General features: G+C 47.5%; 1 protein-coding gene and 1 pseudogene across 2 annotated transcripts in view; both read right to left on the reverse strand.

Annotated features, from left to right (window-relative positions):
• The window catches only part of LAMA3 (laminin subunit alpha 3), a 256,090-nt gene extending 242,063 nt beyond the window's left edge, over positions 1-14,027 (reverse strand). Inside the window, exon 1 of one of the 2 annotated variants that reach the window (XM_008261146.5) lies at positions 13,351-14,027. In XM_008261146.5, the coding sequence (XP_008259368.3) occupies positions 13,351-13,641 (291 nt within the window). In that variant the 5' untranslated portion in view covers positions 13,642-14,027. The remainder of the gene's footprint in view (positions 1-13,350) is intronic. The other variant, XM_051851337.3, reaches the window with a different exon arrangement.
• Positions 1,013-1,153, reverse strand: LOC127492501 (U2 spliceosomal RNA; annotated as a pseudogene).
• Positions 14,028-16,245: the final 2,218 nt, after the last annotated feature.

A 16,245-nucleotide genomic window follows, 5' to 3' on the forward strand; every position in this document is an offset into this window, starting at 1 on the left:
GGCCGGGACCAGGAGCTGTGTGTGCGTCAGGTGATGTTACCTAGGGCCCATAACGCTTTCCATCCTGGCCAAGCTGTTCTAGGCACCACATCAAAGAGCCCTGTCTTAGATTTGGATGGAGTGAGGCACTGGAATGGCAATCATCTGACTTGCCAAACACTTGCCATCACCAGATGTGTGGGAAGAGACCCAGCTCTGGCAAGAAGTCCGCCTGGCAGAAGCTCAGATGCAAGCCCAGCGAATCTGGCAAGACAAGCCACACTCATCCATCACCTGCCCCGTTACGTAGCACCAGGTTCAGGCTGCAGCGAACCCCGCTCGGGGCCATCCCTCCCCAGGGCTCTGCGGGCCACGCTCTCTCAAGAGCCCAGTGCTGTCCCAGTACTGTGAACAACATTCTAGACTGTGCCAGTTCCAGACCTGGGGTTGCTCCTTGGCAAAGCCCTTGCTGAGAGCATCCTTCCTCCAGAGAGGCACACAGGCGTGCTTCCTGGTGATTGGACACGCGTTCTTTAAGGTTCCTGAATGTGTGCAGATGGTGGGGTGAGTGGCGACGACACAGTGCACCCAGAGTATTCAGCTGTGCAGCTCCCCCCAGAGGGGTCCAAGGTACCACGAGTGGAGCACTGCACCTCTCTTGTGCCCTCTTCCTGGAGGTGGCGATTTGAGAGGAAAACAAAGCAGAGGACTCAAACTTGCTCCGGGGACGAAAAAGAAAGTTTTTAAGTAGATCAACAAATATCTGTAGATTCTAGGTGAGGGATCTTTTTAACTCATTTCCAAGGCATGTATTTTGGAGTAGATTAGATGGAAGTTCAAATGTTGGCTTTACCATTAACAGCAGTGGAATATTTATGCAATACTTTAGTCTTCCTGGAACTCTGCTTTCTTCCTATTAAAAAGGGCTAATCCCATGGGTCTTATGCAGTGGTTGTGAGGGTTAAATGAGACACAATCCAGAACATGCTCCACACCTACCACACCGCCATCAGAACCACTAAGGTGTTTGTCAAAAATGTACACTTGGACTCTGCTCTGGGCTTGCAGAGTCAGCATCTCTGGTGAGATCCAGGAGTCAGAATTTAAAAAAAAAAAAAAAAAACTGCTAAGAACAGATACCACACTGATCTTAGCCAAAAGGCAGAGAAGCGATAGAACTTTTTTTAAAAGCACCGCACTTAGGGAGTGTTCTGTCCCTGCAATGCGGGAACACCAGGCATTAGAAGCAGCAGTCACAGAGCAACCGCACCTGTGCTGGTGACAATACAAGGAACATCCAGGTGCCACAGTCCGCACCTCATCCTTTAATACTTTCCCAAAATGTTCTACTTTTTATTTCAGAGGCAGAGAGACAGAGACTTTCCTTCTGTTGTTTCACTCCCTAAATGCTTGCAATAACCAAGCTGCCCAATCTGGGTCTTCCCCCCATTTGGGTCTCCCACATCAGGGGCAGGGACCTACGGTGCTTCCCAGGGTGCACATCTATAGGAGGCTGGAATAGGGAGCAGAGCTGGGACTCAGATGGGAAGCAGACATCCCAGCTGGCATCTTAACCATAAGACCAAATCCCTGCCCCCACAGATACCAACTCTTAATTTTCATGACAAACCTAAAAGGTAGTCACAACCATTGGACCCCTTTATGGACGAGGATAGAAGCACAAAGACATGGGGTAATTTTTGTAAGTGTTGGAGCCAAGATAGGAACCCAGGGAGGGGTGAACCCACAAGGCACGGTGGGGAGGGTAGAAGAGAGGAGGGGAAACAGCTGCTTGGCTGCTGGCATTGCACAGACTTGGGCTTGGCCAGAGAATGTGAGTTCCCTGCTGGGCACCGCCTGCAGGTGAGTCAGAGACACAACCAGGCAAAGGAAGACGCCACTGGGTTTCTCCCTCCCTGGACCACTGAGAGGTGGGTTTGGTCCACACTGATATGCTGCAGTACGTTCACTCTTTCACTCTCCTAGAAATTATTTCACACATTTACCCTGCTCCGCAAACCTCCTTCCTTTTTGACCTCATCTCATGAATTGCTGCACTGCTCGTCTTCCTGAACCACGAAGCTCCTACATTGGGTCCACAATTTGGAAAAGGCATCTGAGCTCCAAGCCCCACCTGCCACACACATTCTGAATCCTGTCCCTCCTCCCTCCTGCCTGCTCAAGGACTTCCCCCCTGCAGTCACACCCCAACGTTCAGGGGTGCACACTCATTCTCTACTGGATCATTCCAAACATGCCAGCTACAACGACCTCCTGCTCTCTCCCCAACTCATTCCATTGATCGTACATTGATGGTACTGCTGTTTCTCCGTCACTCCAAGGCTCCCCCTGCCTCAGGGTCTTTGCACATGCTCGTCCTTGTCCTGGGACATGCTTCTCCCAGACTTAAGTCTGTCAGTGAGATCTGCCGTGACAACCCCAACGAAAGCCAGAGAAAGATACCACAGAACCAAGGGAGCAAGTGGCCAAAGAGAACTGAGGCTCCAAATAACAGGTGCCAAGAGTCACTTAGAAGTCAGCACGATGCTCAGAGAAGGAATGAAGACTCTCTCTGCCCTTAGCATTTCCACCAGAAAGAAAAGGCTGCTAAGACATAGTGAAAGACAAAAAACTCGACCAGTTTCTGAAAGTCATATTAAGTGGCTTTCCTGATGAGGCCTCCCAGCATATTCTGAGACTTGTTCTAGTTCATTATAAACATTCAGAATTCAACGGCTCGTTAAAGATCCATTAAGTGATAAGCTGTCACTTAAGCTCTGTATGCGACATGGTAGACCTCCTGCTCTACCCTAGATCTCCAGGCTTACTCAACTGGCCTAACTGCTTCTTTGTCCCCTTGGACCAGCATCTCCTCATTCCTCCACCTGTCTCTGGTACCCAGCTTTCCACCCTGTTTCTTGTATTCCACATCCTGGAGTTGTGCATATAAGTGACATCGCCCAGTACTCGTCTTTCCATGCCTGGCTGGATCGCTTAGAGCGTTTATGTGCAGGAAAGACACGAGTGGCAAAGATTCTGTGCACGGTGGTTTGCCTAGTGCCTTGATGGGAATGAGAAGGTTTCCTACTTCACACTTGTCCTGTGTGCCTCCAAGCTGCGCTCCTGTGAGTAAAACCACTGCCTGCAGTGCCAGCATCCCATACAGGCACTGTTCCAAGCCTCAGCAGCTCTACTTCCAATCCAGCTCCTTGCTAATGCACCTGGGAAAACAGTGGAAGATGACCCAAGTGCTTGGGCCTATGCACCCATATCTGAGACCTGGAAGAAGCTTCTGGCTCCTGGCTCCTGGCTTTGGCCTGGCCAGTCCTGGCTATTGAGGCCACTTGGGGAGTGAACCAGCGGATGAAGACCCTCCCCCCTCTCTCTTTCTCTCTGTCTTTGCCTCTCCCTCTCTGTGTGGCTCTGACTTTCAAGTGAATAAATAAATCTTATATTTTTAAAAAAGATAAGCTTATTTGTCGCAAAAACCTTTGAAATCCATGTGTAGTTTTTTCACAACACACGTTTTCCACAAACTCTTGGGATACGCCTCATGAATACTATGATTGCTTGACCTTTCCTTTGTCGACAGACCCTGGGGTGTTTTCTGTATCTTGGTTCTTGTGAATAATGCTTCAATGCACATAAGAACTGATGGTAATGGTGTTTCCCTACTGATTTTTCCCATGTTAAAATGCTGTATACAGAGTTGCAGTATAGTGTTAAGCTGCCGCCTTTGACACTGGAGTCCCATATCAGAGTGTTGTTTGAGTTCTGGCTACTCCACTTCTAATCTAGCTCCAGGCTGATGCACATGCGCAAGCAGCACTGGCCCTAGACCTTGGGCCACTGCCACCCACGTGGGAGACCCACATGGAGTTCCTGGCTCCTGGCCTTGTCCTGGCCCAGGCCTGTTTCAGCCATGGAAAGTGACCCAGTGGACCGAAGATCTCTATCTTCCTCTTTGTCTCACTCTTTCTCCCACATCACCACTCACCCACTCTCTGTCACTCTGCCTTTCAAATAAACAAACAATATATTTTTTATAGATGCTGGATGAGGGCTAAGGGCAGTGGAGCAGTGCCGGCTTGGGGTGGGGTAACAGAATGTCCAGAACACTTTTGAAGGCTGGCACTAGCCTGACATCTCCTGGAATCAACTCTGTCCATCACATCACACACCCAGTGGGACTAGAAAGCACGCGGACCACACTCCCGTGAGTCCTGCACAGAGGCAATGCTTGCGTCATGCTGGCCTGCCATGCTCTTCGTACATAAGGATGACTCTAACGTCCCTGACCACTGAACACGTGTCCAGCCTCAAGCTCTCCTCATCCCGTTTAGGAAATGCATTTTGAGTTATTTGATTGCAAAGCCTCACTAAGATCCAGGCCGCATCCCCCTCCTCTGCTTTCTCATACAAAGACTACACTGACATGCTGAAGGGTCGGCACAGCCTGCAGGCTAAGAGAATGGAAGCTAATGTTATAGTATTCATTTCCTAGGCTGCCATTCAACGTGGCACAACGGCTCACTGAGGACAGCAGAAGGTTCCTGCCTCACCTTTCTGAAGGCCAAAAGTCTGAAATCAAGAGGACAGGAGGGCCATGCTCCTCTGACACCTGTCAGGGAAGGACCCTTCTTTGCTTCCTCCAGCTCCTGACAGCTCAGGCCCAGGCATTGGACTTGGTCACTGCATCAGGCACCTCCACTTTGAAATTGAACACATCAAGGCCGCCGCTGTGGCATAGCAGGTTAAGCTGTCATCTGTAGCACTACCATCCCATGTGGGCACTGGTTTGAATCCCAGCTGCTCCATTTCTGATGTAGCTCCCTGCTAACGCACCTGGGAAAGCAGTGGAAGATGGCTCAAGTGCTTGGGCCCCTGTACCTGCACCCAGAAGATGCTCCTGGCTTCAGATTGACCCAGCTGCTGCTGTTGCAGCCACTTGGGGAGTGAACCAGCAAATGGAAGATCTCTATATCTCTGTCTCTCTGTAATTCTGCCTTTCAAATAAGTGAATAAATGTTTTTTTAAAGATTTATTTATTTATTTGAAAGGCGGAGTTATAGAGAGGCAGAGACAGAGATAGAGAGAGACAGAGAGACAGAGACAGAAATCGTCCATCCACTGGCTCATTCTCCAAGTGGCTGCGGTGGCAGGAGCTGTGCCAATCTGAAGCCAGAAGCTTCCTCCAAGGTCTCCCACATGGGTGCAGGGGCCCAAAGAATTGGGCCATCTTCTACTGCTTTCCCAGGCCATCGCAGAGAGCTGGATTAAAAGTGGGGCAGCCAGGAGTCAAGCCCATATGGGATGCTGGGACTGCAGGCGGCAGCTTTACCTTCTATGCCAGAGCACCGGCCCCCCAAATTTTTTTTAAAAAAAGAAATCAAATACAAGAGGGAAGAGGGTCAGCTCTGTCTTCCAAAAGACAGTTTGCTGAAATTCACAGTTTGCTTTTTGGTTTTTTGTTTTGTTTTGCGGTTTTTTGTTTGTTTGTTTTTTACTACAGCACTTCCATCAGGGTTTTGCTCTGGCAAAACTGGTGCTGCCCCTTGAACATTTCTTCACCGAGCATCCAAAGCATTTCAGACAAGTTGCCACAAGGGAGACAGACAAGAGCAGGAGTCTCAGCCACACCCTCAGCAAGCGTGTGATCTAATAAGGAGACAGGCAGGAGAATGACTGGCTCCAAGGCAATGAGTGGAATTAGCAAGGTGGAGCAGGGTTTAGCAGGGACCCTGAGGAAGGAGCAGTCAGCTTGGCAGTGGCAGCACGGAGCAGTAGTAAAGAGCGTGAACTCAGCAGCCAGAGTTGCCGAGTTCAGGTCCTGGCTTCACCACATACTAGCTGTGCGATCTCAGACACATCACTAAACCTCTCTGTGTTTCCACTGCCTCGTTGTGAAATGAGCATGCTAAGGGCACCTCCCTCATAAGTTCATAAATTGCTGTGATGATTAAGGAGTCAATGGGGATATGGCGCTTTGGGACAGAACCAGGCATCAGTAAGAGCTACATAAGCGTGTGCTCAATCCCTCCCCTGTGTTATTAGGAGGTCCCTGGTTCCAGGCTGTGCTCTCTTCTCACCATCCTGCCCTTTCCTGGGTACCACTTCAATACAAAGAATGTGCCATACAAGGTACAACATAAAATTAATAGAGAAATAGCTTCTTAAAGAGGTGCATAAATAATCACTTAAAACCCATGTTACTCTCTTGCTAATATTTATTAATTCCACTTGTATTTTCTGCTCATTTAGAGCAGGAAAATCACTGTGGGAATACAATGTGCTTGTAACATTGGGAAACTGGCAGGGCACATGGCACGCAAGCTGGCTTTCTCCAGGGCAGTTTCCAGCCTGTTGGTAGGATGGATCCAATCAGCATGCTGGTAGCTCTTTTTGGCAAAGCAGATGAAGGGTCCCAGCCTCTGAGCAAATGCATCGTGGCCCACACTGGATTTTAGTTCCACTCCCCGCTGCCTTGTCCGGGAGCCCAGGTATACTGCACACCCGTAGGCAGCTCCATTGACTGGGACCACAGAGGTCCCAGTCATCTTAATAAGTCCTTTCCTTCCCAGGCAAACATCTCTAGAATGATATGCAAGAGTTAGTGCAGGTTTCTAAAGGCCTTCATGACAACAAGAAACAGATAACTGCATAGACACATACCAGGGTACTTTAAAAATAAATGTGGGGCCAGTGCTGCGGCATAGCAGGTGAAGCCACCGCCTGCAGTGCCAGCATTCCATATGGGCACCGGCTCGAGTCCTGGCTACTCCACTTCTGATCCAGCTCTCTGCTATGGCCTGGGAGAGCAGTGGAAGATGGCCCATTTCTTTGGGCCCCTGCATCCACATGGGAGACCTGGAGGAGGCTCCTGGCTCCTAGCTTCGGATCAGCCCAGCTCCAGTAGTTGCAGCCATCTGGGGAGTGAAAAAGAGCATGGAAGACATCTCTCTCTCTCTTTCTCTATTTTTCTCTCTCTCTCCCTCTCTCTCTCTCTCTCCCCCCGCCTCTGGATCTCTAACTCTGCCTTTCAGGTAAATAAATAAATTTTTAAAAAACATAAATGTAAAAATGGATTCAAAAGATAAGTTTATTTTGATGGAAAATCCATAGTTTTTTTTATAATGCATATTTTCCCTGAGCTTTTAGAAATGTTCTCATATAGAAGTTGAATACTGCATTTTGGGTTTGTAACTTCTCTTTTTTCCATATGTGATTTAAAAGGCAAATGTGTAAAAAATTTTAAGTTTATGTTAATGGACAACAACATATAAAGATACAATTTGTAGCAATAACATAAAGAGTAGAGACAGAGCTGTATAGATGAAGAATTTTGGATGCTACTGAAGCTGTGTTGGTATCAACCCAAACTGAAATGTTATAAATTCAGGATGCTAATTGTAACCCCCAGAGTAACCATGAAGAAAGAACTTCAAATTACACACAAAATGAAGTAAGGAGGGAATCAAAATGCTGCACTGCAAAAATCAATGAAACACAAAAGTAGGCAATAATAGAAGAATTAAGTAACCAAAAAGGAAAAAGACATAGAAAACCAATCACAAATGACAGGAGTACTTCCTTATTAGCAGTCACTTTCTAGAAATCGCCAATTAAAGGGCAGAGATTGATACAATGATTGTTTTTAAAGATCTAAGTATACACTGTTTACAATGGACCGATTTTATATCCACAGACACAAGTAGGTTGAAAGTTAGGATAGCAAAGGACACTCCAGGGATATTGTAACCAAGAGAACTAGGGTGTAGCACACAAACTACAAGAGAAAAAGATAAAGATTGCATATTGATTAAAGGGTCAATGCATCAAGAAGATAGAACAATTATAAACATATCTGCACCAAACAACAACTGTATCTGGTTTAGCTACAGTCTCCTTACAAGTGAGGGGACAGAATTAGTGACAACCTTCGGTCCCTGCTGTTCCTGTATTTCCTTCATTTAGACTGAGGATTCAGACTTCCAATGACAGCAGCAATTCAAAGCATGAAACAGATCTTTTAATTCAAGGATTGGACATTGGCAGCTCCAACTGTTCCCAAGCAATCCTAAAGATCCATAAGCTCCAGTAACCTGTGACTTGCTATGGAATAAATGCAAATTACTGCAAGTCTGCTGTGTGGAACCTGTTTCTTAACTGGTCAGAGACTTTGGGTCTCCACAGGAAAACCTTTATGTCGATGTTCTCCAAATGTTTGGTACTTAAGCTTTCATTGCTGAACTTTGGCTAATACCCACAAATGAGGAACGGATGATTTTTCTAAATAATTTTTTGCAAAACAATCACTTACTTGACTATAGTCATTTGTCTAAAGTCATAAAATAATTTTATCATTATTAATTGTTACAAATATGTCCATGGATATAATAAATGTTTTAGATTTCCCACTCAAGATTTCCACACCAGTTTCAAAAAGAAAAAGGCTCTCGGATGTTAACAGAGGATTTTCTTTCACAACAGTTCTGTAACAGCCTTAAATACAGTTGCATTTCCTGTTTACAGCCATGAGTCCAAGTTACACAAACACAAGGCTAAGACTCTTTTGTGGCTTAGACCACTCTCACTCTTAGCCATAGCTTGTGTGTGTGTGTGTGTGTGTGCATTTCTCTATAGATGTTATTCCGATCAACTACACAGCACCATACAGAAATGCAAGTGTAATGAATGAATGTCTACAAAATATGTTGAACTGTAACTGTACAAAATTTACAAGATTACAGGTTTGGCAAGTGTGTACATTCCACCCCATATGAGTATATGCTTACAGTACTATAGCTGAAGCTAAACCAACATGACCTTGCATTTCCCTTCTATCATCACCTCTGGAGTCTGAATGCATAGTAATATCCTTAGATTCCATAGGCAAATAAACACTTAAAATTAAGGCACAAAGTGTGACATATTTCAGTTGTCATTACTTTTCAACACAATGAATCGGTGTATTTTGCACATTATCCTTTGTAGTCACTTCTTACAGCCTAACTGTATCTTCACTCCACTGCTCCTCCATTCACATTTTCTGAGCACACCCCCCCCCCCCCGTTTGAGGCTCTGTGCTAAGTCAGTGGGGACAGCACAGTGACCACTCAGGATCCCTGTGTCACAGAACCCTTATACACCAAAAATGCAGCATCTGATTACCATTCAGTGCGCAGCATCTTTCCAAATGAATTTTAAGGCCAGAGAAACTATGGTGAAGTTTTCCACACAACCAAGTTCAGACTTTTAAAATATCCTGCCTTTTGACCCAAGTTACCATTCAAGGAGCAGCATTGTTCTTAGAGATTTTCTAGCTAAAAAAAAAAAAAAAGCAGGTTTTATTCTATGATCTTTATTCTTTTTTCTTTTATTTTTTTCCAAAATCCTTTTGATCTGAAATTCTTTTGTTTATTTTTATTAATATAGAGAGAACAGATTTCGTGTATTTCATAAGAACAGCTCTAAGAAGATAATCATATTTCTCTCCCTTCCTCCCCTTCTCTAAATCCTGGCTGTTTGCCAGAGTTTGTTTTTAGAAAGTTCAGAGAGATGGAACAATTTTTCTAACTCTTCTCCAGTTTCCATCTCAAGCTGTACATGAGCAGATTCAAGGCAGGCATCACCCAGACGCAGCTGCCGGGTTAATCAGGATCACCCTTCCCTTCTCGCACCTGTCTCCCACCACCACTCTGTCTTCTGAAAGGCAGCGGGCAGAGCCCTGACCTCTGGGACTCAGCGTGTCCTTCCTGCCCGGGCATGCTGCTCTGGAGTCAGCAACTGGTGTGCCTTCCAAGCCCTCCGTTGCAGAAGCAGATACCATGCGTCAGCAGGGTTTTACTTTCAGGTGTAACACCAGCCAGCGTTCTCCCTCTGCAGGCTACACTCTGGCCTGCAGACACAGTTGGCTGGGTGACCTCAGAAAGCCACTTCCTACTCCGTCTGGGTCTGTGAGCCCCTGGGTGTGTGAGCCTCTGTTGAATGCCCTTAACTAGAAACCCAATCTGAACAGGAAATAAGGACTTTTGTGGGTCCCCAGAACAGCTTGTCAACCTATGAACAATAAGTAAGAACACCAGCCAGGGAGAAAGGTGTCAGCCCCCGGGAAAATCCGGGGCAGAAGACATGGCTGAGACTCTCAGACCCTTCCTGGCATCCACTCTACCCACTATTAGGACAGTTCTCTCCAAAGCCGGGTGTGACAGCCACCCAGAGAGACACAAAAGCAAATACTATGTGTTCTGTTTACCCTTATTTTACTTAAAAATGAGTAAGTCCAGGGGCGGACACTATGGTATAGCAGGTTAAGCCTCTGTCTGCAACACGGGCATCCTTTATGGGCACCAGTTCAAGACCCTGCTGCTCCTCTTCCAATCCAGCTCCCTGCTAATGCACCTGGGAAAGCAGCAGCAGATGACCCACATGCTTGGGTCCCTGTACCCATGTGGGAGACCGAGAAGAAGCTCCTGGCTCCCACTTAGCCCAGCCCCAGCCATTGCAGCCATCTGGGGAGTGACCCAGCAGATAGGAAGATCTTTCCTCTTCCTCCTCCCTCTCCCCTTTCTGTAACCCTACCTTTCAAATAAAAAATAAATCTTTAAAAAAATGAACAAGCCCAGTGCAATCATATATCACTTAATGATGAGAATACAGTCTGAGAAATGCATACATTGTGCAAAATCAGAGAAATCAGAGTGTTCTTGAGCAAATTCATAAAGCCACAGCATCACTGGGTGACCGCTAATGGGACCTCCAACGTACGTGAGGCCTGCTGCTGACAGACCCATCATGCTACACGTGACTGTATTTAACATACAGAGTGACGTAGGGGCCTTCACCTAGTCCCCAAGTCACCTGTGGTCCTGAACTCCTGTCCAAGGGAGAATGAGGGATGCCACTGGGCTCTCATCTCGCCATGACACATCACAGCTTACATGTGTCTGGTTAAGGGGACATATGGATTTTGCTCTAAATAGCAGGAGAGTTACAGAGCCTGCACTGAAATAGGGAGTGACCAAGAAATCCTTTTGATTACCCAGGGCTCACTGGTTACATCATAGTGAAATACTTAAAAGGCTTTTTAAACTTAAAGATGTGCTTCATGGTGGCTATTTTTTTTTTCACAAAAATTCCAAATTTGCTGACTTTGGTTGGGATGAAAAGTGGCTGCCAGTAATACACTTCCTGATAGATATTTACAGAACAATACAGCACTTACTCTGCGCCATAAAAATGCAGGGATTGTTTTACCAATGTGTGAAAAAGTCAATACTGGTCTAAGGAAATGCATGCTTTGGAAAGAGATTTTTGGAAAATAGATGTTTGGAACTATTGCCATGTTTTTAGCAACAAAACATGGAAATGTGTAACTCCAAAACCATTCACAGTTGCATTCTCCAAAACCATGAAATAATTTTCTAATGTATTCTAATATTTCCCAATAGGAAACTTGCAGTGACTTTTGAATATGTTATTCAAAACTTTAACACACAACACCTTCCTTGTAGAAAAGACTGAATACCACTTGCAAAGGGAACAACTACCAGGCAGGTTTCTACTTAACAAAGTTTTCAGAGTAACCGAAGGAGGGGGCCGAACTCTGAGCGCCATGATTCGGTGATGGGACGAAGCCTGTGTGGTCACAGCATCTGTCACTTAGTTTAATACTCTACTGTCACCATCTGGAAACATTTAATTTTTTTTTTTTTAACAAGGGCTCCGCATTTTGTTTTTTGCACACAACTCCATAAAATTATGTAGCTGGTTCTGCCATTCAGCAGACAATACAGTTCATACATCTGAATCTACAATTTTTTAGGTATATAGGTATTTTCTGTTATGACAGCCACTAAAATCAAGGATTACTATAAAATGAACTTTGATGGTTATATAAGGGGTGGGCATTTAGCGAGCAGTGAAGGTGGCCACTACAAAGCCTGCATCCATCATTGGAATACCTGAGTTCTCTATCTGGTTCTGCTCCCTGCTAATGCACACCCCGACAGGCAGCAGTTCACATTCAAGTACTGCGGCTCCTGCCACTCACGTGGGAAACCCAGACTGAGTTCCTACTCCTCGGTCTGGCCTGCACAGCCCCAGTTGTTCCAAAAGACTGAAGTGGATAGGACATCTCTCTCTCAATCTCTCTCTCTCTCTCCCTCCCTCCCTCTCCTTGTCAAATTTTAAAAGATGTTCTTAATCATACGTGCTAATGTAAATTTGTTAAAAATAATGATATTCATTATTACATTTTTATATTTAAAATAGTTACACACAATCGCAAGAAAAGCCAGAGAAAGCAAAAATTATTTGGGGACCGCTTAAGAAAGGTAAACGTATTTTCCTCATCGTCATTTTCTTTTTCATTTCTCCTTGAACGTTTTATAATCTACACGATATATTTAACACGGTAAGACATGCAAATAGCTGATGAAGACATAAGAATGCGAATACACGCCCAGCTGGTCCTGCACGGAAGCGCGCGGTGGAAGCAGGCTCTGAAACACCCAGGCTCCAAACGACTCCCTCTTTTTGGAACAGGTCCAGTCATCCGCAAAGCTCCCCGGGAGCGCGAGGGGAAGGGTTGGGTTAGCGGACTTGGGGTCAGGCCTGGGTTCAGAAGCCGCCACCCGACCTGATGGTACAGGTCCGACTCTAGGCCGCCTCCCTGAACTTCGTCCCAGCGCACTGCCCGGCGCGTATCGCCTGAGGGCAAAGCGCCACCGTGCCTACCAGGCGCGCGCGGCGCGCACTGCCATTTCTCCCTCTGCCCACGGCGGCTGGCCGTGACACTTCAGGCAGCAGGGGCGAAATGAGTCTTCCCGTGACATCAGAGTGATGCCGCTGATGGAACCCTAAAGTTGTCTCGTGAAATACACCTCGGGCGACACCCGCCGCCAACTTTTCCGAGTAAAGTGGGAAGCTGAAGAGCCTGGCCCGAGGCGCACAGGTGAAGCCCAGGAGCGGCCTCGAGGCGCGGCCGGCAAGGCCCAGGTGAGCTGGCGGGAAGCGCCCACAGCGGCCGGCATCCCGAGCGCGCGGCTGCGGACTTTCTGCTCTGCGTGCCAGAACCCGACCGCAGCAACCTTCCCTCACCTGGCACGCGCCGCCCGCACGCCTGGGGCGGCTGTTCCCGGGCACTGCTCGCACAGGGTCGCTCCCGGGGTCCCCCGGCAGTGCGCAGGGCGGAGGACAGCCCTTCCCGGCGGCCCGGAGTCACCAGCACGCGTGGTGGAAAGGGTCCAGTCCCCAGACCCCGATGGACTGGCCTGTGGGCAGGAACCGTTCCCCGCACCCCTACCCCAGCCCTTCTCTCTCTCTCTCTCTCTCTCTCTCTCTCTCTCTCTCTCTCTCTGGAGACCTTACCTGGATGGTGTGGCCGCTGCCTGAGGCGGGAGGGCCCCCCACCAACTTGCAGTAGAGCTCGGGTTGGGGCCGCCCGCTGTCCCCGGGCCCGCGCTCCCCGCAGGTGGCCGTGGCCCAAATCCTCGCCGCCTCCGCCAGGTTGAAGTAGGGCGGATCCAGGCTGAGCCGAGCTCCGGCCCGGGGGTCCCAAGCGGCAGCACTCCAGGCGGGCAGCACCCTCGGCAGCAGCAGTAGAAGCAGCAGCTGAACGCGCGGCAGTGCCCAGCCCCACGCGCGCGCGCCCGCTGCCATCCCGCAGCGCAGGATCCCGCCGCCGAGCAGCCCGCAGAGGGGCTCCCAGACACTGCGGTTCCAGCGGGCGCCGCTCACCGCCCGCGTCTCGCCGAGCCTGCAGCGCCAGGGGCAAGCGCAGCCTCCGGTGTGGGCGGTGCCGGAGCCGCACCCCGCGTGAAGCCCGCCACGTGGGGGCGGCTTCTCTGGCTCTGGAGCATGCAGCGGCCGGGGCCGCGCCACCGGGCGGATCAGGAACTGACAGCGCCCGGCCTCGGGCCAGCCAGCGCGGTCTCTGCGGGCGCGCGGGTACCGCGAGAGGCGTTCCCGGGCTCCCACCCAGCTGCGCGGCTGCAGCGGAGTCAGGACCAACCGGCCTTCCCAGGGCCAAGGGCGGAAATCACACTGTCCTCCTCTCCGGAGAACCACGAGCTCAGACCGGAGCCAGAAAAACAACAACAAAAACCAAAAACCAAACCAAAACAAACAAACAAAAAAAACCCACACACATACAGCTCCTTACGGAGAGACTTGCGGTAACTCTGAGTGAGATTAGCATAGGAAACTGCCACTTCCCTCAGAACTTTCTGTGGTTTTCCGGACAAGTATTGATCCGTCCTTTTTGCAAACCTGTGCGCCTACACCTTCGGGACTGGAGCCAACGCCGAGCCGCCGCGGATGGAAGGAGCTCCCCGAGGGCGTGGCGGGGCGCACACATGAAGTCCACAGCGCACAGTGCAAGGCGTGGATTGCGCTGCAGGAAAACCTTCACACGCCCAACCTGCTGCATTTGGAAATGAGCCGGCCACCTCGCCAAAACGGACCCCACGCAGGCCCTCTAAGCCATCAGGGAGGGTGACCTTGCTGCGGGCCTGGGCCATCAGGAACGGCCCAGAGGAAGGAGGGGACTGGAGATCTGTGGGATGAAGAGGCGAAAGGGAGCGAGACGTGAGGGCAGGGCTTAGCAAGGTCCCAAAGCAGGACTGAAAAGGTACAGTGGAAAGAATGCGAATGTTGACATCCTAACCCCACGGTGACGGTTTTGGGAGGTGGGCCTTTGGGAGGCAACCAAGCCATGAGAGCGGGGTTCTGTGGACCAGTGCCCTTACAGATGAGCCCCAAGGGGCCGCCTGGCGCCTTCCACCCTGGGAGCCAGAAGGAAGCTGTGTGCGAACCGGTAGTCCGGTCCTCCCCACACAGGGAACCCGTTGCATTCTTGATCTTAGACATCCCAGCTCCCAGGACTGTGGGAAATAAATTCCCACTGCTTGCGGGCCGCTCAACGCTGGGCAATTTATCTTAGCAGCCCAAAGGGAGCAAGATCGAGAGAACTGATCAGTGTATTTATTAAATGCTGGGATATATTATAGGAGGAAGGAACTATGTCTGTATTTGTCCTTCCAAAATAAAAAGAAGGGAATAAATGTGTGGGCAGGACCTATAAATTGGCTACATAAAAACTGAAAGTTTTTAGATTCAAAAACATAGTAACTAAACAGAAATGGAAAACAAATGAGTGGAAGAAGCTTCATTCCACAAATGGCTTTCCTAGATGAAGTTTTTGCAAGAGAAGTGGAAAAAAGCTGAATGGGGCTGAGAGACCTAAGAGGCAATTCACAGAAAAATTAGTTTAAAAGCTAATTCACTTTTTTGTTTGACCTTCCTGGGAGTTGAAATGCAAGCAAAGCAGTGAGGCTCATCTTTCACCTATCCACCTGGTACCGATTTAGTGCCAAAGCTGAAGGTTGAAGAGAATTCAGGCAAACAAGTATCGCAACCTTGGTAGAAATGAAAACCTTGTAAGCTTTCAGGAAGGCAGTATATTCACTGCTTAGCAAATGACTCCTATGTGCATGTATTTTCCCCTAACAATTCCACTTACAGAAAGTTCCCAAGAAATAATTTGGAAGTTTTGGAAAGATTTCATGGCAAGGACTTATTAGAGCTATTTATAATATTTTTTAAGTTTAAGGAATCTAAATGTCCAATAACGAGGACCTGCCTCAGTAAATTATGGCATAACAACATAATTAAATATTATGTCCACTAAAATGTTCTTAGAGAAGTGTATTTTTTGACAGAGAAAGATGTTTGTAATAGTTAACAGAGAGAAGATATACAATAAAGTATGTACATCAACAAAAAGCAGTCATATTTTTAAACACTAGCAATAAGTAATCAAAATGAATAAAATAATTCCATTTACAAAAGAATCAGAAAGACCAAATTCTTAGCAATAAATTTAACAAAAAAGTACAGTATGTGTAAAATAAAAACTACAAAGCATCTTTGAAAGAAGTTTTAGAAGACCTAAATAAATGGAAAGACATGTTCATGGATTGCAGACAATATTGTTAAAAAATAAGAGTGATGCTCCCCAAACAATCTTCAGATTCATCAGAATCCCTATCAAAATCTCAGCTTATTTTTTTTTTCAGGAATCTATGATGTGATCCTATAATTCTTGTGGAAATGCAAGGGACCCAGAATAGTCAAATAAGAATAATAAGAACAAACTTAATGAATTCATACTTCTTGCTATCAAAACTTAATATAATGATACAGTAATTAAGAAAGGGTGGAACTGGCTTAAGGGTAAACATATAGATCCATGGAATAGAAATG

Source organism: Oryctolagus cuniculus, chromosome 10 (assembly GCF_051225735.1).
Source record: "Oryctolagus cuniculus isolate XC-2025 breed Fujian yellow rabbit chromosome 10, ASM5122573v1, whole genome shotgun sequence".
Lineage (NCBI taxonomy): Eukaryota > Metazoa > Chordata > Mammalia > Lagomorpha > Leporidae > Oryctolagus > Oryctolagus cuniculus.